This window comes from Dreissena polymorpha, chromosome 2 (assembly GCF_020536995.1).
Source record: "Dreissena polymorpha isolate Duluth1 chromosome 2, UMN_Dpol_1.0, whole genome shotgun sequence".
In the NCBI taxonomy this organism is placed as follows: domain Eukaryota; kingdom Metazoa; phylum Mollusca; class Bivalvia; order Myida; family Dreissenidae; genus Dreissena; species Dreissena polymorpha.
This window is the reverse complement of record NC_068356.1, coordinates 119,073,803-119,099,260: the sequence shown is the minus strand read 5'-3', so window position 1 is coordinate 119,099,260 and position 25,458 is coordinate 119,073,803. Positions and strand designations below refer to the sequence as shown.

The following is a 25,458-nucleotide window of genomic DNA, read 5'->3' as shown; positions in this document are numbered from 1 at the left end:
ATAAGACACTCACAAATGAAATAACTATAGGATGGTAGGAATTTAATGTGGCCTTTTTTAAACATCCATGCAAACTCAAAAATTTCAATCCACATACAAAATTGACTATATGCTACCACCCCACACACACGCACCTTTGTTGAGAAAAACACTTGCACATCCAATAAGAAATATGCACTTACTGGTAAATGAAGAAAAATATATGGTGTGTTTAAAAGTTTTATTTACAATACATTTCATGATTGTGATGATTATAAACAAGGGCTGTTTGTAAAACATGCATGCCCCCCATATGGGCTGTCAGTTGTAGTGACAGCCATTGTGTGAATATTTTTTTTGTCACTGACCTTGACCTAGTGACCTGAAAATCAATAGGGGCATCTGCCAGTCATGATCAATGTACCTATGAAGTTTCATGATCCTAGGCCTAATTATTCTTGAGTAATCATCCGGAAACCATTTTACTGTTTCGAATCACCCTGACCTTGGCCTTTGACCTAGTGACCTGAAAATCTATAGGGGTCATCTGCGAGTCGTGATCAATGTACCTATGAAGATCATGATCCTAGGCATAAGCGTTCTTGAGTTATCATCCGGAAACCATTTTACTATTTCGGGTCACCGTGACCTTGACCTTTGACGTAGTGACCTGAAAATCAATAGGGGTCATTTGCTAGTAATGATCAATGTACAGTACACTCCACGCGTTTTCCCCAATTTCCCTCCATACTCCGCGGGTTTCGACCTGGAGGGAGATTAAGAAAATCCCGCTATACGCGGCGTTTGCATGATTTTGGACGCGGCGGTTAACGATCGGCAAAACTGATCAGCCGACGCGGCGGCCCTCGGCGTTGGCAACGCGGGGGAAACTCCGCGTTTTACGAGATAACGATCAATTTAATTTTGTTTGACTTCCTGATTTTCAAATAAAATTACATTTATTACAAGTACATACATGTACATGTAGTATAATATTTACAATTAAAAAAAACAACCAAGATAGATCGATCCCGACGTGGTTGTAGAAGTAGTTGTTGTTGTATAGAAAACTCGTTGATTTACGACACACAAAACGTCGTCTTTTAACTAATACTTACCAATTAATATAAACACAGTTTGCAACATTGTTTTTATTTTGATAATTTAATCCAAAGTTTTCATGTTAGCAGGTGATTTTCTATACTGAGCATGTATACAAATGACCAAGGACCCTAAAAATCTCGCAAATCTGTGTGAATTGACAGTTTGACGTAATCAAAGAAAAGCCGCTTCCTGTCTAAAGGCATAACTTACTCAAGTGAACACGTTCAACGAATGCATAAGGAATGGTTTTAATTGTCGGAACAAAGTCAATTCTCTGCTCGCTAATGCATTGATTTTCTCTTTGTTTGTAGGTTATTCCATTGATTGCTAAAAGGTGGTAACTATTGACTTGATAATTGCATTTAATATTCACAGTTGTATTCTTGTTGCGTCGACATTCTAAACAGTGTTTACCAGTAATTATGGACCAAATCGACAGAGTGGCATTTACACATATTAATCCCTTTTGTCAAAACACCGCAGACAGCAGTCTACACAATTGGTCAGTAGACAAGCTTTGCGTGTTTTCATAACGTCAAACACTTAAAATCCAGTTCCGCCCAGATGTCTTCTTTATTCAGTTTACAGTACAATTAGTGTTAAAATAATTACTCTACTAAAATACCGTAACGATAAAGATTCGGCGTGTTCGATTTGAAATTATTTTAGAGGAAATATCAACTTATTCGCGATATAATTTCGTTAATAAATACCAAAGAAACTTTTAACCGAAATCAACAAAATTCAATGTTCTCTGCGCTACAAAGTTTGTATAAAAAAAATCAATTCACGCACGCTTTGCAGGAGTATACATTGTACCTTGACCTTGTACATTGCAGCATAATTTTCGCGCGCTTTTGTCGGGAAATATATACATGATGACTGTATATTGGAAGCATTTGTAAACGTCGTGTTAAAGGGATCTTTTCACGCTTTGGTAAATTGACAAAATTGAAAAAAGTTGTTTCAGATTCGCAAATTTTCGTTTTGGTTATGATATTTGTGAGGAAACAGTAATACTGAACATTTACCATGCTCTAATATAGCCATTATATGCATCTTTTGACGATTTTAAAACCTAAAAATTATAAAGCGTTGCAACGCGAAACGATTGAATAATTTGGAGAGTTCTGTTTTTGTCGTTAAATTTTGTGAAACTACGAAGATTGCTTATATAAGGTATAAAATACGATAATATGTATACTCGGCGGAATAGCTCAGTAGGCTAAAGCTTTTTTACTTTAGGACTCTGGCAGGACTCCAGGGGTCACTGGTTCGAAACCTGCTCCGGGCAATGTTCTTTTCCTTTTTTAAATTTTATTCTTGATTTTTTACTGGAGCTTTTACGATCAAATGTTTACATTTATCAATATAAAGCATTTAATGAATAAGTTAAAAAAAATGCCAAAATCTGTGAAAAGGCCCCTTTAACAATTAAAAATCGTAGTGTGTTTCGGATTACTAATTATTATTCTCATTTGGAAATTTTACGGAACATTATTCTTGTGTCATATGTGTTATGATTTAAATATTAATTTGTCAAATGTATTATATTAGACTAATTCATATTGTAGACGTACCTGTGAATTAAAAAACATAATTTTTATACGTATTAATTTTCTATACAATTATCTTTTTTATACATGTACCACAGTATTTAAACAATTTATTATAACAATGTTTTTATTTTTTGGCATGCCCAGTAGCACACTGCTAACGCGGCGTTGCGCGGCGGTCACTGATAAGAACGGAAAGTGTCTGCATTTACCGACTAGCCTAAAGTAATACACGCCGCGGGAATTAGCGAACGCGGCGTAACGCCGAGCGTTTTATCGAGTTCACCTCGCTCTTCCAACGCCGCGTGAACACTCGCTAGCAGAAAAAAACCGCGGAGGGAGCGCGTTTTTTGGGGAAAACGCGTGGAGTGTACTGTACCTATGAAGTTTCATGATCCTAGGCATAAGCGTTCTTGAGTTATCATCCGGAAACCATTTTACTATTTAGGGTCATCATGACCTTAACCTTTGACCTAGTGACCTCAAAATCAATAGGGGTCATCTGCGAGTCGTGATCAAGTTACCTATGAAGTTTCATGATCGTAGCCATTAGTTTTCTTGAGTTATCATCCGGAACCATCTGGTGGACGGACGGGCATACAGACAGACCATCATGAGCAAAACAATATACCCTCTCTTCTTTGAAGGTGGGCGTAAAAATGGTTAGTTGTTACTGTAAATTGTCAAACATAATCAGGGCTTTTTTTACTAATAACAGTATAAACATATACTGTTCCAAATAATTACACATGGCCAACAAAAAAAAGTAAAAAACAATGGAAAGGATAAACATGTTTTCAAATTAACAAGTTATAATAGAAACACAAATTGAAAATGTAGTTTTGTTAAATTGCCTTACTCTAATGAATTGAATTTCTATAGTTCTATAAATTAAAATTTTAAACAATGTTTTCATGTTGCTCTTTTGCTTCAGCAGCTTTCTATAAGAAACAATATTAAACAAGGGCTGTTTGTAAAACATGCATGCCCCCCCATATAAAGTTTCACGATCCTAGGCGTAAGCATTCTTGAGTTATCATCCGGAAACCATTTTACTATTTCGGGTCACCGTGACCTTGACCTTGGACCTAGTGACCTGAAAATCAATAGGGGCCATCTGCCAGTCGTTATCAATGTACCAAGAAGTTTCATGATCCTATGCTTATGCGTTTTGGAGTTATCATCCGGAAACCGTTTTACTGGATCGAGTCACTGTGACCTTGACCTTTGACCTAGTGACCTGAAAATCAATAGGGGTCATCTGCAAGTCATCAATGTACCTATGAAGTTTCATGATCCTAGGCGTAAGCGATCTTGAGTTATCATCTGGAAACCATTTGGTGGACGGACCGACCAACCAACCAACGGGCCGACCGACCGACATGTGCAAAACAATATACCCCCTCTTCTTCGAAGGGGGGCATAATAAAATTTACAAAAGGATACATTATAATAAACATTATCTAAGTCACACTTGTCAAAATCTTGTTAAAATATTAACACATTTTTTGTTACAGCATAAAAATATTAACAAACATGTACACCTGACATAAAACAATAAAAATGTCTACTTGTATCTGTTCCATGCAACATGTTTGATGCATCAGATATTATTTCACATGTCTTGGCTGAAAGACTTCGGCAGATAATGATCTTTGTCAAGACTGCAAATGTACATGAAGTCAACACGCCCTTTACTCAGTATCACATGTGGGTGTCAGACATCTAGCCAGAACACCCTCTGCAGCCACAATGGATACACTCCACTATCTTACCCTGAAATAGATAATAATTGTGGTGTAAATTCAACCTTTAATGTTTTGTCACATAATATTTAAAGTTGATACATAGGAGTTGTAATGTACACATGTCAGTTTGTATGTCTGTACGAGTGTCCGGATGTTGGTCCAAAAATTCCTGTTTCAGTCATAGCTTTGCCAACAAGGGCTGTTTGTAAAACATGCATGCCCCTCATATGGGCTGTCCGTTGTAGTGGCAGCCATTGTGTGAATACATTTTTTGTCACTGTGACCTTGACCTTTGACCTAGTGACCTGAAATCAATAGGGGTCATCTGCGAGTCACGATCAATGTACCTATGAAGTGTCATGATCCTAGGCAAAAGCGTTCTTGAGTTATCATCCGAAAATCATTTTACTATTTTGGGTCACCGTGACCTTGACCTTGTGACCTCAAAATCAATAGGGGTCATCTGCGAGTCATGATCAATCTACCTATGAAGTTTCATGATCCTAGGCATATGCGTTCTTGAGTTATCATCCGAAAACCATTTTACTATTTCAGGTCACAGTGACCTTGACCTTTGACCTAGTGACCTCAAAATCAATAGGGGTCATCTGCGAGTCATGATCAATCTACCCATGAAGTGTCATGATCCTAGGCGTATGCGTTCTTGAGTTATCATCCGGAAACCATTTTACTATTTCGGGTCACCGTGACCTTGACCTTTGACCTAGTGACCTCAAAATCAATAGGGGTCATCTGCGAGTCATGATCAATCTACCCATGAAGTTTCATGATCCTAGGCATATGCGTTCTTGAGTTATCAGCCGGAAACCATTTTACTATTTCAGGTCACCGTGACCTTGACCTTTGACCTAGTGACCTCAAGATCAATAGGGGTCATCTGCGAGTAATGATCAATGTACCTATGAAGTTTCATGATCCTAGCCCCAAGCGTTCTTGAGTTATCATCCGGAAACCACCTGGTGGACGGACCGACCAACCGACAGACCGACCGACCGACATGTGCAAAGCAATATACCCCCTCTTCTTTGAAGGGGGGCATAACTAGTGATGGATATTAAAGCAACTTGGCACAAACATAAACCATCATTAGGCCAAGTTCCATGGATAACTCTCATCTTTCTACCTTAAATGTCACACTTAGAGGTAAGGTAACATTCACCAAAAGGCAGTTTGAATATTCCTGTCTCAGCGATAGCATGGCCATCTATAGATAGATTAAGAAATAACTTCACACAAATGTACAAATCATTAGACAATGTGTCGCTGTTCACATCTATCTCCCTACCTCAAAGGTCAAGGTCTTACTTAGAGTTTAAAGGTCAAATTCAGCAATGCAGCCAGGTATATGTGATTAATTTGTCATATAGTGACACTGGCACAAATGTAAACTCATAAGGCAACATGTTGCATGAAACACCTATCCCCCTACATCAAAGGTAAGGTCTCACTTTGAGCTAAAATGTAAAACTTTGCCATAAATCAGCTAGAATAGTCTCATGTTAGACATATCATTACCATATACTGATGGATTCGAAATGACTAAAATGTAAACCAAGTTGACATGTTGTGTGTAACACTACCTATCCCAAATGTCAAGCTCACACTAAGTGGTCAAAGGTCAAATTTGAGCATAAAACACCTTATCCGGACTGTTACTATGTCATTCATGCAATTTTAAATAACCGTCCACTAATGACCACATTGAGGAGGTGGAGAGTCGTGTACATCATCGGTCTTCCTGCTTCAATGGTCAAGGGGTCATGTCAAATTCACCCATAAAGAGGTCATGTCAAATTTGGCCATTAAACAATATTTTTTACATACTTTAGTAGGCGGAAACTTAAGACAAAAGGTAAATATTGGGGCATCCATGCCCTCTGGACCAATGTCTTATCTATATATTCTTGTTAGCTTAATTATGTACAAACAAGAGCTGTGTTTATGAAACACAATGCCCACTGTTGCGCTTTAAAGTCTCACAGCAGCTATATCCCAAGCCCAAAAAACAATGGATCAGAAACAACATTCACACTTCATTTGTAAGTCATGTAGGTAGACACATATACCAAAAAATCAGTTAAATATCTAAAAGGGCTTTGTAATACACTTTCGGAATGGTTATCATAGAGCAAATTGATAAGTTAATTACATGTATAACTCCAATGCCAATAACTGTGCCAAAAATAAATGGAATGAAACAAATTTCACACTTTATCTGTAAGTCTTGTACATGTAGGTAGACTCACATACCAAAAATTAGCTCAATCTGAAAGCATCGTGTAAAAATCCTCTGGAAAACAGTTATTATAGAGAACATTTCTAAGGTCAAGACCCACAACTTTGCCAAAAATCAATAGACTGGAATGAATTTCACACTTCATCTGTAGGTCATAAAGACTGGTCATGTAGGTAGATGACCATACCAAAAAAATCAGCTCAATATCTGAAAGCATTGCGTAAAAAACCTCCGGTACACAAGCAATTATACCGTAAGATCGGCAATATAAATATAACGATTATCAGTTAGCCTGCAGTACGGCATTTTCCTCCATTTTTTTTGCTTCAAAAACTTTTTTCACGATTTTTTAGCTTAAAAAAGTAGATGCGTGTTATACATAAATGCGCGTTATACACAACATTTTACGGTATTTACCGCTTCTAACTTGCTCTTGGGTACTCTGCAGATGCAGTTGGTGCCGAAGTTTGTGTCCCGGGCCTGGATGCAGCGCAGACAGCAGAGGTTCTCATAGCCCTGCTTCTTCCACTTAGCAATCAGATTCTTGTCCGCAATATTCTCTTTGAGACAATACTCATAAAGTTCTGGAACATATGTACAGGTATCTTCAATATTAAACAAGAGCTGTCTCCATAGGATGACATATGCCCCCGAAAAACGCTTTGATAGTTTTGTAAGACAGCTAAATAACAGAACAAATTTTCGATGCTGACCCTAACTTCAAGGTCATGGCCACAGGGGTCAAGATTTGTGTGTGTCTGGAAAGGTCTTTTCATATGCACATGCATACAAAATGTTAAACTTCAAGAGACAGAGAGTTATGTTAGCATTTTTTCAAAACCTAAACACAGATTTCAAACCTAAACCCGGACCACAAGTTCAAGGTCAAGGTGTACAAATTTGTGTGCGTATGGAAAGCCTTGTCCATATACACATGCATACCAAATATGAAGGTTACATCTGAAGCGACATAGAAGTTATGAGCATTTTTCAAACAAGAGGGCCTGAAAGGCCCAAAGTCGCTCACCTGAGATAACAAGATGTTATTGGGACAAATCTTCTGACCAAGTTTCACGAAGATACGGAAAATAAATGTGGCCTCTAGAGTGTTAACAAGGTTTTACTATAGCCATATAAGGAAAAATGCCCCACCCCCTGGCAGCCACGTTTTTCAACCAACCGGCATCATTTTTGAACTCATCCAAGATATTATCGGGATGAATCTTCTGACCAAGTTTCATGAAGATCGACAGTAAATGTGGCCTCTAGAGTGTTAACAAGATTTTACTATAGCCATATAAGAAAAAATCCCCCGCCCCTTGGCAGCCATGTTTTTCAAGCAAAGGTTTTTTGAACTCATCCAAGATATCAGTGGGACAAATCTTCTGAGCAAGTTTCATTTAGATCGGCAAATAAATGTGGCCTCTAGAGTGTTAGCAAGGTTTTACTATAGCCATATAAGGAAAAATGCCCCGCCCCCTGGCGGCCATGTTTTTCAACCAACTGGCATCATTTTCGAACTCGTCCAAGATATTATTGGGATGAATCTTATGACCAAGTTTCATGAAGATCAGACAATAAATGTGGCCACTTGAGTGTTAACAAGATTTTTCTATAGCCATTTAAGAAAAAAATGCCCCGCCCCTTGGCAGCCATGTTTTTCAAGCAAATGTAACCATTTTCAAACTCATCCAAGATATCATTGAAACCAATCTTCTGACCAAATGTCATGAAGATTGGACAATAAATGTGGCCTCTAGAGAGTGAACAAGGCAAATGTTGACGTCGCACAACGGACAACGCACGACGGACAACAGACAACGGACAAAAGGGGATCACAAAAGCTCACCATGAGCACGTTGTGTTCAGGTGAGCTTAAAAGTGTGTCGGATAGACAGACAGACAGACAGTGGGATCACTATATGCCCACCTTCGAAAGCATAAAAATAACAGATTATTTGTTTTCCCAATTCTTGTTTTATCAATAAATGTTAATAAATATCTTTTTTCTTACTAAATAAATGAATATTCTGTTACATGTCAGTGACCAGTCACCACAAAAAAAACAACTGCAACAGATAACTTCATTAATATAAGAAGAGTGCTGCAAGTAACTGACTGTTCAGTTTTATTGTATGTATTTATATCAGACTCACATCCATGCCATTACAGTCACCTACCATTTGCATAAACTACTACTAAATGACATGTCAACCCGATTTAAATAATGACTGTTATTATTTAGCTGCACAAACCAAATGTTTGACCTTCGATCTTTAGTGTGACCTTGACCTTTGCCCAAGTGGCAAAGGAATTGCACAAGACACATTTGTGGAATATTATTTATAAAATTGCATTTTGAATGAAGAATTAACATTTCACAATGTCAGCTTAGAGATATACAGGTCTTACACAAGCCTGGCCATCTTAACATGGTGAACAATTGTAGTAACTATCTTCAGTCAATTAAAATTGCTAAAAGAATGATGAAATTGCTGTCTGGACAAGATAAATAATTTAATTTCATCTTTGACCTATAATTGTGACCTGACCTTGGAGCTAGTAAGATGCTGTTTTCACATGGTGAATATTTATGCTTATTTTTTTTTAATGAATAATTAAGCTACAGTCTGGACACAATGTTTTATGCAGTGTTTTACCCAGACCTTAGATCTGCACTGCTGTTTAGAAGTGCCATATGGCCCTTCTCAAAAGCAAAAGCCAACATGCCAAGCTCGACGAAAACAAAGAAATATAGACTTTAAAAAGCACAGACCACAAAGAATCACACTTTTTTTTCATTTTTAGTACCTCTGCTTATGGCTTTTCTTCTGTAAAAAAGGTCATAGATGTATCTGGAACGCTGATGGTGAAGACGGAAGATTGGCCACAGAGCTTCCACTTTACGCTTGCCTTCATGGGGGTCTGTTTCAGCTGCATTCAGAAAATGAAATAAGACTGTGTAAAATGAATTAAATTTTAATAATTGCCAATATAAACCAACCACAATGGTTAGATCTTTATTCACGTTTTTTAAACAACAAAATTTAATAATTTTACAAAACATGGTGATGAATTCTACAAAATATTTCCCAAACTAATTTAACTTGTGCATTGGTCAGTCAAAGAAAAGGTACATGTAAATTCAAATACATATATATATGCCATTTACATGTAGCCTAACTTCAAGCTATACAAAATATATGCTGGCTGTGCCACTAAATATACAGATTTTTTACCACATTTAAGACAAATATTAACATTAAAATTACTTTAAGCATGTCTTAATTCTTATTTTAAAACAAATACACTGTTTAAATTCTATGTAATGTCTCAATATGTAATTACATTTCTTTAACATAACACTTGCACAGTCTTGACTATTACATATTGTAAGAGATTCCTTTGGATTAAAGTTGCCAATTTAATATACTTTTAAGAAGTATGACAAAAAAGTTGTGTCAGTTCATATTAAATTGCTTTAATACAGGAAATTGGCATTAACAGTCCCATCTAAACAAGCAAATTTGTTGAATTAATATCCCCCGCCAATATGCTTCTGGACACAAAGTGTTATATTTGACACTCAAAAAAGCATTTTTTCAAGATACAAAGGGCCATAACTTCATTATTGACAGATGGTGTACAATGCCATTTGGAGTGCATCATTCTCTTATCCATATATATACTCATACCAAGTTTCAATGAAATCAGCCACAGCACTTCCAAGATATGGCTCCGGATGGACGGAAGGACGGACGGACAACGCCAAAACAATATCAGGGTTTTCCACAGGCCATTTAACAGTCCCTTGCCGGGGCGCTTGAATTTTGAAATCAGAGTCCCCGGGGCGCTAGAAATTTTCCGATCAGTGTATTTTTTAGTAAAAGAAAGTGGAGAATGTCAAAAAAATCAAGGTTTCTCTATCAGTGTATAAATATTCCCTGTTTTAAAAGAGCACTTTGTACCTACTTTCGCATGTAATCGCCATAAACACCACATGGGGTCATAGATAATCCACTGATAGGAGATAGAATGACGCGCGTATCGATTACCGTATTCTAGCCACACAACACAGTCATATATGCTGACAATGATGTATCACAGGAAAACTTTCCAGTCGTCAAACTGCTATGTTCATCGTCCAATCGGTTAAGCGAATGCTTATGAGGGCGGGGTTAACTATCGACAATTATTTTTGATTGACATCAGACACGAAGTAAGAGGTTATCGCAACTTGATTAGCAAGTTGTACCATTCACGTAATATTTAACCGGTAACTAGAACAGTACATTAAAGACGGTTCCGGGCATCATCATCACACCTTTTTACTGTAAACAAGTGTTACTTGTGACACACACGGACTCTATATATACGCTCCGTGTGACACATAATTAATACGAGTAATTAATTGCAAGTGGTAAGCAATTACTTACTTGTGGCGACTAAGTTGTGCAAATAACTCTGGGTAACAATATATGCGATAACAATTTAATTCCAGTACATGTATATTTCATCATGTCCATTTATAGAACTGATTCACCTTGTTTTTTCGACACTTAATGCGCTTTAACAAATAATCGTTGAATTTATAACGCACACTTGTAAATGTTTCGTTCGATTTTCAAAGAGCATCATCAATTTGTAATCCAAAATACGCTCCTGAATTTTAATGCTTACGCGAAATTAACAAATTGTAGCATCAAATAAACAGTGTATTATCCTTTGTATCAAGAAAAAGCGCGCGAAAAATATGCAGACATGTAGAACGTCGCATGGAAAGTGTGGATGTATTTTGTGTTGTATAAAAACATGAACATCATGTCAGGAGATTTACGCGTGTTCTTTGGAAAAGACGATACATGTAATTTCCACATAAATCTTAGCCAGTTACTTAGAAGACTGATGATGGCAACCGGCCGTAATACTCGTGGACAACGTGAATTTCATGCATAATTCCGTCAAAACATTTATTCGACTCGTAAAGTGTTTAAACAAATTATTGTTGAATTCATAACGCAACTGTTAATATTTTTGTTTAATAATAATTAAATTTGTAATCCGAAACCCATTCCCGTATGTGTGGATGTTAACGCGTTTTAAATCCGAAACACACTTCCGAATGTAAATGTTACCGCAACGTTGAAATATTCTTGCTTCAAATTAGCAGTGCAAATTTATTTTGTGTCAAATCTTTTTCTCAATTAAAAAGAGCGCAAAAATTATGCCGCATGTACAACTTCGCGTCATTTGGGTGAGCATTGGTGTATTGAGCATTTTAACAAGCACACAACACGTCAGGGGATTGACGCGTGTTCAGAGGAAATATTTCATCAAATCTATAGTCATTTAAAATTTATTTGATACTATAAAAAAATGGCAAGGTTTGTGTAAAAGAAATAATTGAGAGCTTTTAACGTAAATATTTACCAGAAAATGATTTATTAAAACGGAATAAACGGGATTATCGGGTAATAAATAAAACCTTAAAAAGTAATAAGTTACTAAGTATACAGTAATAGAGTCGGGTTGAAACGGATGTATAGGGGAATCGTTCGAGTCGGGATTTTACTATCTATGCGGGAAAGTTTTAAAACAATTAAACAATATATATGTTTAAATGACTGGGGGATTTTCTTGAAGAGTCATAGCGCACCAAATATGACGTCGTTTGACGCTGTTTTTCTTTGAGTTATAACACACCATAGAACGTCAATTGACACGCTAATTTTAAAAAAAAATCAACGTTGGGAGGGGTGTCACCCCCTATCAGCCCCGGGCGCCTGACAAAAATCCTGTGGAAAGCACTGAATATCCCTCCGCCTATGGCGACGGATAACAATAGCTCCTGATCCACTAGTGCTATAAACTACAATGTGGAGTTGAGAAAAAAGGGGTAGATATTTGAAAAGTATAATTAATTTTAGAAGAATAAATCTAAATGTTTAACCCTTTCAGTGCGGGAACCGAATTTTAAAGGCCTTTGCAAACAGTTTGGATCCAGATGAAACGCCACAGAATGTGGCGTCTCATCAGGATCCAAACTGTTTGCTATTCTGATAATATTCTTTGAAAAAAATCGAAGAAATTGCTAATTTTAGAAATTCATCAGACGACATTTTAGCAGACGACAAATTTCCCAGCATGCAAAGGGTTAATATTCAGTCTGTTAAACCATAATAAACATGATGACAGAGCTTTTTACCCATCTTTGTAAAGCAGCCTTGGCCCCCTCACTTTATGATAAAAAAGAGTTGCGAATTTATAAAATTGTGACAAAAATGAGTCACAGGATCTATTTTTCTGTTTTACTTAAAGCGACCTTGACTGATGAATTTGACTCTAAATTTTCAGCAAAAAAAAAATTATTATTCGAGACACTAAATTTACGAACATACTGTTTTCGTCCAAAAAATTAATGACTAAGTTTTAGGACAGTTTATTTAACAATGCCATTACATGTTTACAAGAATTCAGACCTGCTGTGCTAACCTGATGACACTTTGATCATGTTTTTCTACAACCTGATTAAAGCCATAAACCTGGCAGACTAATGCCTTAGACCATGGGCCATTACATTTGCCTGATTGGTTAAATAACTATGTTAACCGGTAAAAGACAATTGTTCCACCCAGTAGCTTAAAGTGAAACATATTATATGACAGTAAATTAAACAATACACCATGGTATTTTAAAAGCAAATGCTATTATTTGACGAAACAATTGACATTATACAGTTCACATTATATACCCGCATGCAATCATTTTCTCATTATTTTCATGGTGTCCCTAAATTTTCATACACCTGGGTTTTTATTAGGGATGCAAGAGGTTACAAAAAACATTAACCAGTTAACCTTTCGCCGTAACCGGCTATGAACTTAACCGGTTACCCGAAAAACCTCAACTAGTTAAAATGTTAAGTATACTTTTAACATGTCATACAGCTTGTAAATGTACTATATAGAAACAAGAGTACCGTGGCATGCGCTGATAACATATCCGTTCCTCAATTAAAATGTATCATTACATTAATTTTAATAATTTTGTTATTGTAGGCTTTGTATTTATTTTTTGACTGTAAACGCACGAGTTAATAGTCATTAGAACTACACAATTGTCATTTTCATGTGTCATTAATTTATTTTTGGTTGGGCCGCTTATATTGCGTTCGCGTCGTATCGCTCACAATAATGTTGTGATTCTTTGTTCATTCTGTTATGAATTTATAAACTAAACTTAACATAAAATGAAAATGATTTAAAAAAAAATGTTTGAACTAGTGCAACACTGTCACACAGTTCAAACAAACCAGCAAACATACATGTATATGCAGAAAATGTACAAACATCAGTGTTAATTTGGTCAAGAAAATGACTGTCCACTAGCTTGTGGCTGTAGCTGTTGCGAGCCTTGGTAACAAGACAACCTGTTTTCGAGAACACTTGCTCCGATGGCACGCATGTGAATGAGACACAGACAAAAGCTCAGAACCACGTGCGCAATTGTTGGAAAACGTTTATTTTCACACCACCATGCAGTGATTTTTTTCCCTGCGAGTCCTGCATCCTAGACTCACAAAAAAACGGCTAGATTGAACTTTACCGGTACGCAGTTGTTTACCACTATCGACAACGCGGGGGTTTGGGGGCGGTAGCCCCCGATACCAGGAAATATATAGGATAAAAAGGATTATAAGGTGTTGCGTTAGTTGTTATGTGTTAGGTGTTAAGGGTTAGGGTACGCCGTTTGATGTTAAGTGATGCATACCGGTAAAGTTCATCAATCAATCGTCCCCAAAAAACTCTGGGGATGCAACGTTTTGAATTATGTGAGTCCCAAAAATGTATTGAAATTTCTCAAAAAAGAATATCTTTTAATATTTGGATTCATTCTTTCCATTCAGGGACTCACAGATTTGCAAGTTATCGAGTCCCAAGACTCAGAAGAGAAAATTTGTAAAAATATCCCTGACCTTGTCAACGGGTCGCCATCGGGTTGACAATACACACGCATGTTTGTTTACGAACTGTACCGTGCAACTTTGAAGCAATTAAATGATTTAATGTTTTAAAATATCTTTCTAATTGATGTTGATATGGTATGATATGTAATGTAAGTGAAATTATAAAATACGCATCAGATTTAAAACACAGGTGGAAGTAACGTACCCAGGATAGTATTTTTCATATATATATTTTTAGGAGCCCAATATATTCAAATAAATATATAAAATCATGTTTAATGAGAAAAAAATTGACAAAGAGCCATGAAAAAAAATCCTCACCCTCTGATATTGGAATCATAACAAGGTCATTAACTAGACTTTATTATAGACCTGTCTTCGCGGCCCGCAAAATTGTCAAAAATAGCTTTAATCAAAAGCATCCCTTGATCCTAATATGGGCAATTGGACAACCTTTCAAAAAAAGTTAACTTCAAAAATATCTGTCCAGCCGTTAACTCACAGTCCGTCGAAAACCGAGCAATATTTCGAGTCCGTTTGTCAACCCGAATAAATCTTCTACAGACTTTCAAACAATATTTTTTAGTTTTTGCCCCTTAATCGATAGCTCGCGTCCTATTCCTTTGAAACAACGAAGCGTGTCAAATAATGCATGCAAATGCAACCACTTACCCCTAAAAACTTATTCCAATACAATCAGAATGATAAGTAATTTCCATTCATTTACATTTATTAAAACATTGTTGTTGTTGTTGATTGGATATTTATGTGCCTGGCTCTGTCAGTGTAATTCACTGCTAAGCCGGGTTCAAGAGCGATGGCTACTTTCGTTTTCAAGTAAATCAAATTTAGAGTTAAAACAGTTGTTACAAAGAAAATATAACATTTTGGAATTAGTAATAACTCCGCCCCGCATGCTCATTTCATACACACAATATGCTGAATAATTTTAATTTTAAAAAGGTAACAATTGAATCTTCTTCAAATTTGTATATAATCTATGTCAATGCATTGAATACTTGAAACTTCTATGTGTTGTTTTTTTGCCATTCTGATATTTTTATTCATTTTGTCCTCAACTAAAAAAGAGATTTTAAACATTTATTATGAATAAATCTGAAGGAAAAGCGGCTCAAGAGACTAGTGTTTTGATTGGCTGTTCAGAAAATGTGTATGTAGAAGTACAAACATGTATGTCGAAATACAAATTGTACTTTGACGTACAAATATATACTTCGAAGTGTATTTTATATTCATGTCAATGTACAATTATTGTACTTCGACGTACATTTCTCTTTTTAACGTGTAGGTCTTCTTGACTTTCAACCCAAATGGTACGCCATAGTATGTTTTGAGGGTTATCTAAAGAATGCTCCCACTTAAAGGATCAATACAGAGACCTCCCAGTGACTAAGCCAGTTAGCAGACACCCCATCCACTATACCACAGACACGGAACCAGCTATAAATTCCTGTGGCTAGAAAAAAATAAAAATAAGATGCTAGATCTTTAAGCTTGGAACATGTAACTCGTTTTAAGATTGATTTTTTTGGATGCATTACTCAATTATTGCAACAATTAGCCTCTAAACCTATAAGTTCGTGCACCTTAAACTTCAAAGGCATATCTTTCATGAAAATTCATTAGACAATAATTAAACTTGATATATACTTTATGATTTATCTTTTGTTAAACAAATAACGATTGAAATATGTTGGTTGATAATAATAATAATGGAGTAACGTACCTTTAAACATTCATGTATATCTTAGTCTGCGTCACACAGAATTACCCTATAAGATCGTGCATCGATTTTGATGACGTCACAGCGAGGCCCTGTCATGTGTTTATAATAACCGATATATGTTTTTGTGAATAAGTGTTTATTTGTATTAAATATGTGTTGTTTTAGACGAATTTCGTGAATAAACTGTATTGAAAATATTGGTTTAAATAATACTGGTCTTCATAAAAACAAAATATGAAATGTGATAACTGTATTCAGAGGTCTAGATAAAGTGTATTTACTAACAGAAAATACATGTAGCTTAATAAAAGCTCTATTAACAATGGGGGCATAAAAGGCTGTCACCCCTTCTAATGACAGTTGTTTTGTGACAAAATCCTAAATTGACCCAGCGAGAACCTTTATTTTAGGCCGGCCACGATCTTAACGTATGGTCTCGTGTCATCATTTGGGGGTAAAACTTTCCGCATACACAGCATTCTTTAATCGTATTGTAATGCAAAGTACAGAGAGCACAATACGAATTCAAGACGGGCCTTCAAGGGAAACTACTCTTACAACATTTTACGATCACAACATTGACAAACATAGCGGTCTGGTGCAGGAAATGTGCAGATTTTAAACATTGTTTAGGCTATTTCTTTGGAACGAGGTCAGAAAAACGGACAATTTATATCATATTTATTGTTTTTTCCTCATGATTGTTGTCTTATCGGCTGTGGAAATTCTCGCGTTACATAAGTGAATAGTTTTCGGGCACGTGCGTTCGAATGTTGCTTAGAGGTTTACGTCATAAAAAAGTACACGATCTTATAGGGCTGCACGAAGTTATAGGAATAGAGGATATCATATTTTGAACACAATCATGTCCATATATTTATTAAAAATACATGGTTATCAAAAAAACTTAAAAAGCTTTTGCCCGTAAATTAGGTAGCACCTATAATCATATTATATTTATTTGAATATATTGGGCTCCCTAAAAAAAAAAAAATACTATCCAGGGGACCGTTTCAATAAGCTCTCGTAAGTATCTTACGACTCGTAAACCAGTTGCGATTATCGCAACTTGCCATTTTGCGTTTCAATAAACTTTCGCAACTTACGATATCGTAGAATTCTCTCGTAAGTCTACGAGACGTAAGTAGCAGTCGTAGTTACGTCGAAACCAAAATGGACGCCGCGTATGTTGTGCATATAGACGCCGAATAAGAAGCTTTTGGCTCCGTCTTTTTTATCGACGACAATACAGAGGAAGTAAACATGTTGTTTTTTATCCCTTGATTACTTTCTGCAAAATATTTAACGTTGGAATCAATATGTCAGTTACTGCCCTTTGTTTATATTCGATAAGGATAAATAAATCAAAATAAATTTCAATTTATCATACGTGAAAACCCTATGTGTTTATTATGTGTGTGATTCAATTATATTGTTCAACAGCAGTTGAAGTATATGCGCTTTCCGCCGCTCGAATTTTTGTGCAATGATTAATTTTGCTGTAAGCTTTTATCTCCATTGCAATTTGCATGTGATTTCGGAAGTTGTTTTGTTCGGATAAGTACTCATGGAGCCTTGTTTTTTATTGGTTAATGTTTGTTATCAACGCTATACAACTCGTTACAATCTATTCCTTTTTTGTATTATGTTTATTTAATATTCTGTCAGAACAATACATGTATTGATAAATTATGTTGGATTGTAAAATGTGCCCAGTTAGGCAACTGTTAGCCTACATGTGTATCAAACCTACAACCACAAAACACCAAAGTGATGATCATCATGAAATAACAAATCAGTTACTGAGTTATCAAAATATCTTGTTGTTCTTGAACACACATACACAACAGTAACATAGTACTTTTTATTACATTAGAAGTATTATTCACTTTTTCATATTGTACTACACCAACAGGTACTCATCACTGACATCAGTTAAAGATTTTTGGCCAAAGAAAACATCTATTCCAAGCAGGCAGATCTTCATGGAATCAGCAGATCATCTTTCCTTATTTGACATGCCTTCACGAGTTCAATCAGCAAACATATGATCGGTAAATGTCTTTATTTCTATAATCAATTACTCAATCATGATTTTAAACTGTTGTAGAAAAAATGTTATTTATTTAAATACATCATGTCTTACATATAGGATCTGGCACGAGTTGTCATATCATACCATATTTTATTAAACGAGTTAAGGAATTTTGTAAGTAAGCGAGCCTTTGGCGAGCTTACTAATGAATTTCCTAGACTAGTTTAATAAAATATGGTACATGTATGATATGACAACGAGTGTGAGATCTTTTTTATCACATGCTTTTAAAAAAGCAAATTAAATAAATATTTATGCAAACATAATGATAAATCCCAAATGTTGTTTACATTTCGTGTCATCATTTGACGTTGCAACGTCATTTTGGTGAAATAACAAAATGCGATTGGTCAATAAACGAAAACTAAGCCAACGAAAACGCTTAAAAAGTATATAACACATGTGTATCAGGGTATAGCATGTGATAAAATCTTATATAAATATTGGGTAAAATAATTAAAGTTAAAATTATTTTTATTTTACAGGGATGGTACAATCATAATTTATTTACTTTTCATCTTTTTTTATTCCTCATTTGTTTTTTTATTTAGTTTAGTTTAAACCTATTTATTTTAGCTTGATTGCATCGAAAGCCTAAGGCTTATATAAACGCTCTCGAGTCCGTTTCCTGGGCCTAGAACCAGTACTTGGTGTCTATGGGTGAGATCTAAAGAACGCTCCCTCGGTCGGGATCGAACCCGTTACCTCCCGGTCGCTAGGCGGACACCATATCCATTACACCACGGCGACCTTTTTTTTATTTGATACATAAACTATATGTGAATAAAAATCAATAGATGATGAAAACTTGAGCACAGTAAATAAATGAAAATTTAAACACAGTTAATCAAATCATGTATATAAATGCTTTATCATGTACTGTTAATTTTAAACACATGATACATTCTATAGGTTTCCAGTCCGTGTACAACAACAAACTTGCATGAAGGTTGGATTCTGCCACAAGGCCTGGGAGCAGTGGATGGGACTCTCATACCCATAATACTGAATACGTTAAATTACACACATGCAGTTGAACACAGCAGGAACTCTTGAAGAAAAAAATGTGTATTTTTTTTATTTGAACTTAAATGTAAAATATATATTAATTTTAGCTCGACTATACCTTGAATGATAAGCTGTGTATAAAATTATGGTAAACATGCAACATCCTTATACATGTGTATCACTGTTTCTATTACATATTTTCATTAAAAGCACTTATGTATTCAGGGTATTTATGTCATTGTGAGGTCACTGACCAAGTTGCTTATCTCTGACCTGCATTTAGCTTAATAATGCCCCTTTTGTACTAAAAATGTTCCACTTAAATTGTGTGTACAGCTACTCCATCCACAGATATTGAAATAATCCTTCACATATGTATGTTTTTTTTAAATCATATAAATAATATTTCTTTGGGTCATTGTTATAACCACTACAAATATTTACTGTTGTTGTTAATAAAGTTGTTAAAACTGTTTAAACTGGATGTTGTGTTAGTGAATCTTTAAGAGAAGAAGCTTCTTGAATAATGTCACTTTAGCTTCTTACTTCACAATCAATGTACTTAAAACTCCACTGTCTAAGAAAAAGTGGATTATTTATAAAAAAGAAAAGAAAAATACACTTCCGAATTTAAAGAACATGAAAAAAAAGCTTCATCTGATTCTAATTAATTAATGCAATAAAGTGTACTCTTTAAAAAATGCAGACGATTCGCTTAAACAAGTGCAGATAAAATGCAATTTTTTAAGTGCATTTTGGTAAAAAGCACATTTCATTTTCAGAAGGGTAACTGCTGATGCAGAAATTAGAAACAATGATATGACACAATTTGAGATTCCAGTATTTCTTCATTATTCTAGGAACACACTGTTATGTGAAGTTGGAATAAGACATCAATTTGGGAATAAACAGTGTTTTTTCAACACTGCAGTACATGCATTTAAACCTGTTATTAATTTGTACAAAATATAAGTAAAATAGACACTATTGCATTTGTAATTGTATCATTTTAATTGATTTCACTGGGTGTTTAATTTGATTTTTTCTTAAATCCTAAAAAAATGAAACCCTGTGGATGTGTGCTTGCACACAGTTTCAAAATACAATGAAAATAATAAAAAAACTATCACTGTTAAACATTAGAAAAGTACTAATAATACAAAAAGTATACACAGAATTTAACAAAAATACATTCAGAGCATGAAATGAATTTGTATATGCAAGTATCTATTTTACTTATAATTTTGTCAAATAAATAAACACAATACACACATGTAGGAAAAAAAGCACATTATAATTGTTGAAAATATGTTATATTCCAACTTCACATAGTGTCACTGTGTATAATTTAACATTACAGTTGTATATTGAACTGGATGGGTAGCTATATTTTGAAATAATAGCAATACAAAATGCACTTTTTCAACCATAAGTAAATCATTTTAGGACTACTGCTCATAAATAGGCGTTGGTACATGTATGTATATGAAAATGTAATTAATGCAAATTTAATACACTTGTGCGTACTTTTTCAGTTTTGTTTATTCCAAAAAGTTAATAAAATTATTTGAAAATATACTTAAAACACAATTAAAATGCACTTATGGTAACCTACTTATTTTCTGATGAAGTGCATTTTTCACAAGGAGAAATAATATTTTTAATACACAACAAGGGACAAAATTGTCACAAAACCAGGTTTTCATTGTGAAAAAAAAATCTGATAAAGTGAGAAAACTCAAACTGAACTTTTGAAATGACCAAAAAAAATTAACCCCCTTTGTAAGTTTTTTTTTTTTTTTTAATCTATTTTTAGTCGTGGCGACCTTGACATTGGAGATATTGACGTGATTCTTTCGTGGGACACACCGTCCCATGATGGTGAACAAATGTGCCAAATGATTTTAAAATCTCACAATGAATGACATAGTTATGGCCAGGACAAGCTCATTTATGGCCATTTTTGACCTTTGAACTCAAAGTGTGACCTTGACCTTGGAGATATTGACGTAATTATTTCGCGCGACACACCGTCCAATGATGGTGAACAAATGTGCCAAATGATTTTAAAATCTGACGATGAACGACATAGTTATGGCTCGGACAAGCTCATTTATGGCCATTTTTGACCTTTGAACTCAAAGTGTGACCTTGACCTTGGAGATATCGACGTAATTATTTCGCGCGACACACCGTCCAATGATGGTGAACAAATGTGCCAAATGATTTTAAAATCTGACAATGAACGACATAGTTATGGCCCGGACAAGCTTATTCCGCCAGCCCGCCAGCCCGCCAGCCAGCCCGCCAGCCAGCCAGCCCGCCAGCCAGCCAGCCCGCCCGCATTCGCCAATCTAATAACCAGTTTTTTCCTTCGGAAAACCTGGTTAAAAAACCTGGTTAAAAATGAATGTATGCAGGAAACATGCAGGAAAAACAAGAAATGTGTTTGTCGGAAACACTATGTCCCCTTCTGCGCCACTTTGATTTTTTATGCTTTTTTGGGGGGAGCATATAGTCGCCGCTTCGTCTGTCCATCCGTCTGTCCTTCCGTGTGTCCGTCCGTCCACAATTTTTGTCTGGGCTATTTCTCAGCAACTAATGACCGGAATTCAATGAAACTTTATGGGAAGCTTCACTACCAAGAGGAGATGTGCATATTATCTGCGGGTTCTGGTCGGATGATTTTTCACAGAGTTATGGCCCTTTGAAATTTTACATTAACTGTACATATAGTGCAATTCTTGTCCGGGCTATTTCTCAGCAACTAAAGACCGGAATTCAATGAAACTTTATGGGAAGCTTCACTACCAAGAGGAGATGTGCATATTATCAGTGGGTTCTGGTCGGATGATTTTTCACAGAGTTATTGCCCTTTGAAATTTTCCATTTATCTGTACATATAGTGCAATTCTTGTCCGGGCTATTTCTCAGCAACTAATGACCGGAATTCAATGAAACTTTATAGGAAGCTTCAGTTACCAAAAGGAGATGTGCATATTATCAGCGGGTTCTGGTCAGATGATTTTCACAGAGTTATGATTCTTTGAAATTTTCCATTTATCTGTACATATAGTGCAATTCTTGTCCGGGCTATTTCTCAGCAACTAATGACCGGAATTCAATGAAACTTTATAGGAAGCTTCAGTTACCAAAAGGAGATGTGCATATTATCAGCTGGTTCTGGTCAGATGATTTTCACAGAGTTATGATTCTTTGAAAATTTATATAAAAATATTCTTGTCCCCCCAACTACTGTGCCCTCAAGACTTCCTTTTATCTGAATATAGAGTGCAATATTGTGACAAAAAAAAACTTTGGGGAGCATCACCCGTCTCCGACGGTTTCTTGTTTTTACCTTTGACCTTGAAGGATGACCTTGACCTTTCACCACTCAAAATGTGCAGCTCTATGAGATACACATGCATGCCGAATATGAAGTTGCTATTTTCAATATTGCAAAAGTTATGGCAAAATGTTAAAGTTGGAGCAAACAAACCAAAAGACAGACAGACCAACAGACAGACAGGGCAAAAACAATATGCCCCCCACTATAGTGGTGGGGGACATAAAAATTATGTTAAAAGTATATTATTTTTCTGCATGTCAAGTTTATTTACATGATCATTAAACACAGACAAATATGGTGCAAATACCGCTACATTTCATTTGTCAAGACCTTTTTGTGTTGGAGTTTAAAAGGCAACACAGTGACTGTAATTTAGGAACAGTTACTGAGGCTTGATTGGTCATTTACGGCTCGGGTACTACTTACATGTACCGCAGGTATTCTTAAGTATACTTACATGTACCCTGGGTACGGTAAATATACTTAAACATACCCGGGAACTTTAACGCTAAATCGGTTGTTGTCTGCTTTTTTTTTTTTAATTATGTTCACATTCATGTCAAATTTTCTGTACAATGGCCTCTATATTATCAAAACTCTTACTCAAAAAGCATGTTGATACAGTTTGTTTTTAAAGATTAGTTTGTTGAAGATAAGCAATATCATTTTAGGGTAATCAGTGACCCGGGGTACATTTAAGTATACTTAAGAGTACCCAAGGTACATGTAAGAAGTACCCGAGCTGACAATGACCAATCAAGCGTTACTGAGAGAGTTGGATGTGCAAGGAGATAAACCATGTTTCATAAAGCAAAAAAATGAGTAACACATGTTGTAACTGTTTTAAATATGTAACTACATGTATTACAGAATCATCAATAATTATATGCACTTTTGAATAAATTTAAGCTTGTCAGATTTTTTTTAAGGTCACAGTGACCTTGACCTAAGACCTTGTTACCCAAAAATGGGTGTGGCATGTAGAACTCATCAAGGTGCATCTACATATGAAGTTAAAAAGTTGCAGGTGGAAGCACTTGATTTTAGAGCAAAATGTCAAAGTTTTAGCACGATGCGGAAGGCAGACGGCGGGCGACGAGCTGGCTATGACAATACCTCGGTTAAAAAGGTTGCCCTGGAATATTACATAATTATAGTGTCTGTCTAGCTACTTTTATCAGAAGGTCCCACTTTGATCCCCACTGGCAATGAGGGAGGGTCCTCAAGATCATCATCTCTGATGACACAAAGTATTGGTTCTACTCGGGAAATAGACTCCAGTGTCTTGATAAGCATCATACTTTTTCAGGAATCAAGCTTTAATACAAAGAGTTGAGTAAATATTTATATGTGATAGTGTATGTTATTAATGTGAAAATACTGAGCAAAAGCCGGGGATTGAACCCACGAGTAGTCGGACACTTTAACCGCGTCGCAAAAGAGCTAGCCCAACAGCCTTAGTGACCTTATTTCACTACACTCCTCCCCCTTTTAATGTTTCAAGGCCCAGACACGCTTGCTACAGCATCTATTGCATCCGCATGGCCCTCCCAGAAACCATTAAACAGCTCAGACCCATTCCCGCATTCACAGTTCGTTTTTTGCCTTGTCGCCATTAATGTGAAAATACTGAGCTCAAGCCAGGCATTGAACCCATGACCTCCAGAGTGGTAGTCAGACACTTTAACCGCGTCGCTAAAGAGCTAGCCCAACAGCAAGACTGTTGGAAGTGACCTTATTTCACTACAATATGTAAGTAAAATGAACACTGCACTATTATTTATTTTACCTGTATACAAGTACCATTCCAATCTTGGCAGATAGTGAACTATTTTAAAAGCACCATAACTATGAAACACTTATATAAGGCATATCGCAGTGTTCCACAGAAATGATGCTGTTGATAATTCAGCATGATGATTAGACATTTCTAAATTCCATTTCCACAAACGACGTTGGTAACAATTCCAGTTAGTTCATGGACTTTGCACACAGTGAAAAACAACACTATTCCACTGTAACACGGTACGAAAGATTGATTTATGCAATAAATTGTCTATTGAGCCCGTTTGAGCCATCTCGCTCTCTGTTCAATGTTTGTTATACGTGCTTTTTCTCAAATTTCCGCAACACATTACCGGTGTAAACACCCTACCGGATGTTGACAGTTTGAATATAACCCCAAAGAAAACCGAATGTACAATAAAGAAATCGTAGATTGCGTGAGCGATTTACGAGGACATTTATGAGGGGGTTATTGAAACGGTTTACGATAATCGTAAATCCAATCGCAACTACTCGAGTTACGATAACGTAATATTTACGATACGATATCTTATTGAAACGGTCCCCAGGGTACGTTACTTCCAACTGTGATTTAAAATATCCGAAATCTATTTCAAAATCATTATACTATTAATAATAATTTACCTTCTCTCATTTTGGCCTCCAATTCGTCTAAAGTAGGTTCAATCAGTTCCCATCCGTCTGGAGGCGGCTTTCTACTTCGTTTGACTTTAGGCATTGTAAATATTAAAATGAATTTCACGGATTTTCGCTGCCGTTGTTACTCGATGTAAAAAATAGTTCCGATTATGACGACGTGCTCTTTTTGCGCTATAATATTGGGAGAAGCTAGATTATTAAGTA

The 25,458-nt window shown here is 35.8% G+C and overlaps 1 protein-coding gene and 2 long non-coding RNA genes across 4 annotated transcripts; 1 reads left to right on the top strand and 2 right to left on the bottom strand.

The window, feature by feature from the left end:
• Nucleotides 1–206: 206 nt before the first annotated feature.
• LOC127868739 (protein BUD31 homolog) lies at nucleotides 207–25,424 on the bottom strand. 2 transcript variants are annotated; one of them, XR_008044231.1, is made up of 5 exons: nucleotides 25,240–25,424; nucleotides 9,456–9,578; nucleotides 7,062–7,228; nucleotides 3,736–4,415; nucleotides 207–649 (listed from the first exon to the last, which is right to left on the bottom strand). XR_008044231.1 is itself a non-coding variant. In XM_052410768.1 (4 exons), exons 1-4 carry the CDS (start codon nucleotides 25,331–25,333, stop codon nucleotides 4,365–4,367), a joined length of 435 nt encoding a protein of 144 aa, XP_052266728.1. In that variant the 5' UTR covers nucleotides 25,334–25,424; the 3' UTR covers nucleotides 3,089–4,364. The 2 variants fall into 2 exon arrangements, 1 of the variants encoding a protein (XP_052266728.1); XM_052410768.1 differs by lacking the exon at nucleotides 207–649 and having other exon boundaries at nucleotides 3,089–4,415.
• On the top strand, nucleotides 17,363–19,613 carry LOC127868745 (uncharacterized). Its single transcript, XR_008044235.1, has 3 exons — nucleotides 17,363–17,858; nucleotides 18,273–18,411; nucleotides 19,365–19,613. It is a non-coding gene; the product is annotated as an uncharacterized LOC127868745 (long non-coding RNA).
• Nucleotides 21,240–21,862, bottom strand: LOC127868744 (uncharacterized). The gene is made up of 2 exons (XR_008044234.1): nucleotides 21,617–21,862; nucleotides 21,240–21,454 (listed from the first exon to the last, which is right to left on the bottom strand). It is a non-coding gene; the product is annotated as an uncharacterized LOC127868744 (long non-coding RNA).
• Nucleotides 25,425–25,458: the final 34 nt, after the last annotated feature.

Coding starts and splice junctions, on each gene's coding strand:
- LOC127868739 (XM_052410768.1), bottom strand. CDS start 25,333: ATGCCTAAAGTCAAACGAAGTAGAAAGCCGCCTCCAGACGGATGGGAA. Junction 9,579..25,239: donor GGAGGCCAAAATGAGAGAAG/GTAAATTATTAT, acceptor TTCTGAATGCAG/CTGAAACAGACCCCCATGAA. Junction 7,229..9,455: donor AAGAAAAGCCATAAGCAGAG/GTACTAAAAATG, acceptor CATATGTTCCAG/AACTTTATGAGTATTGTCTC.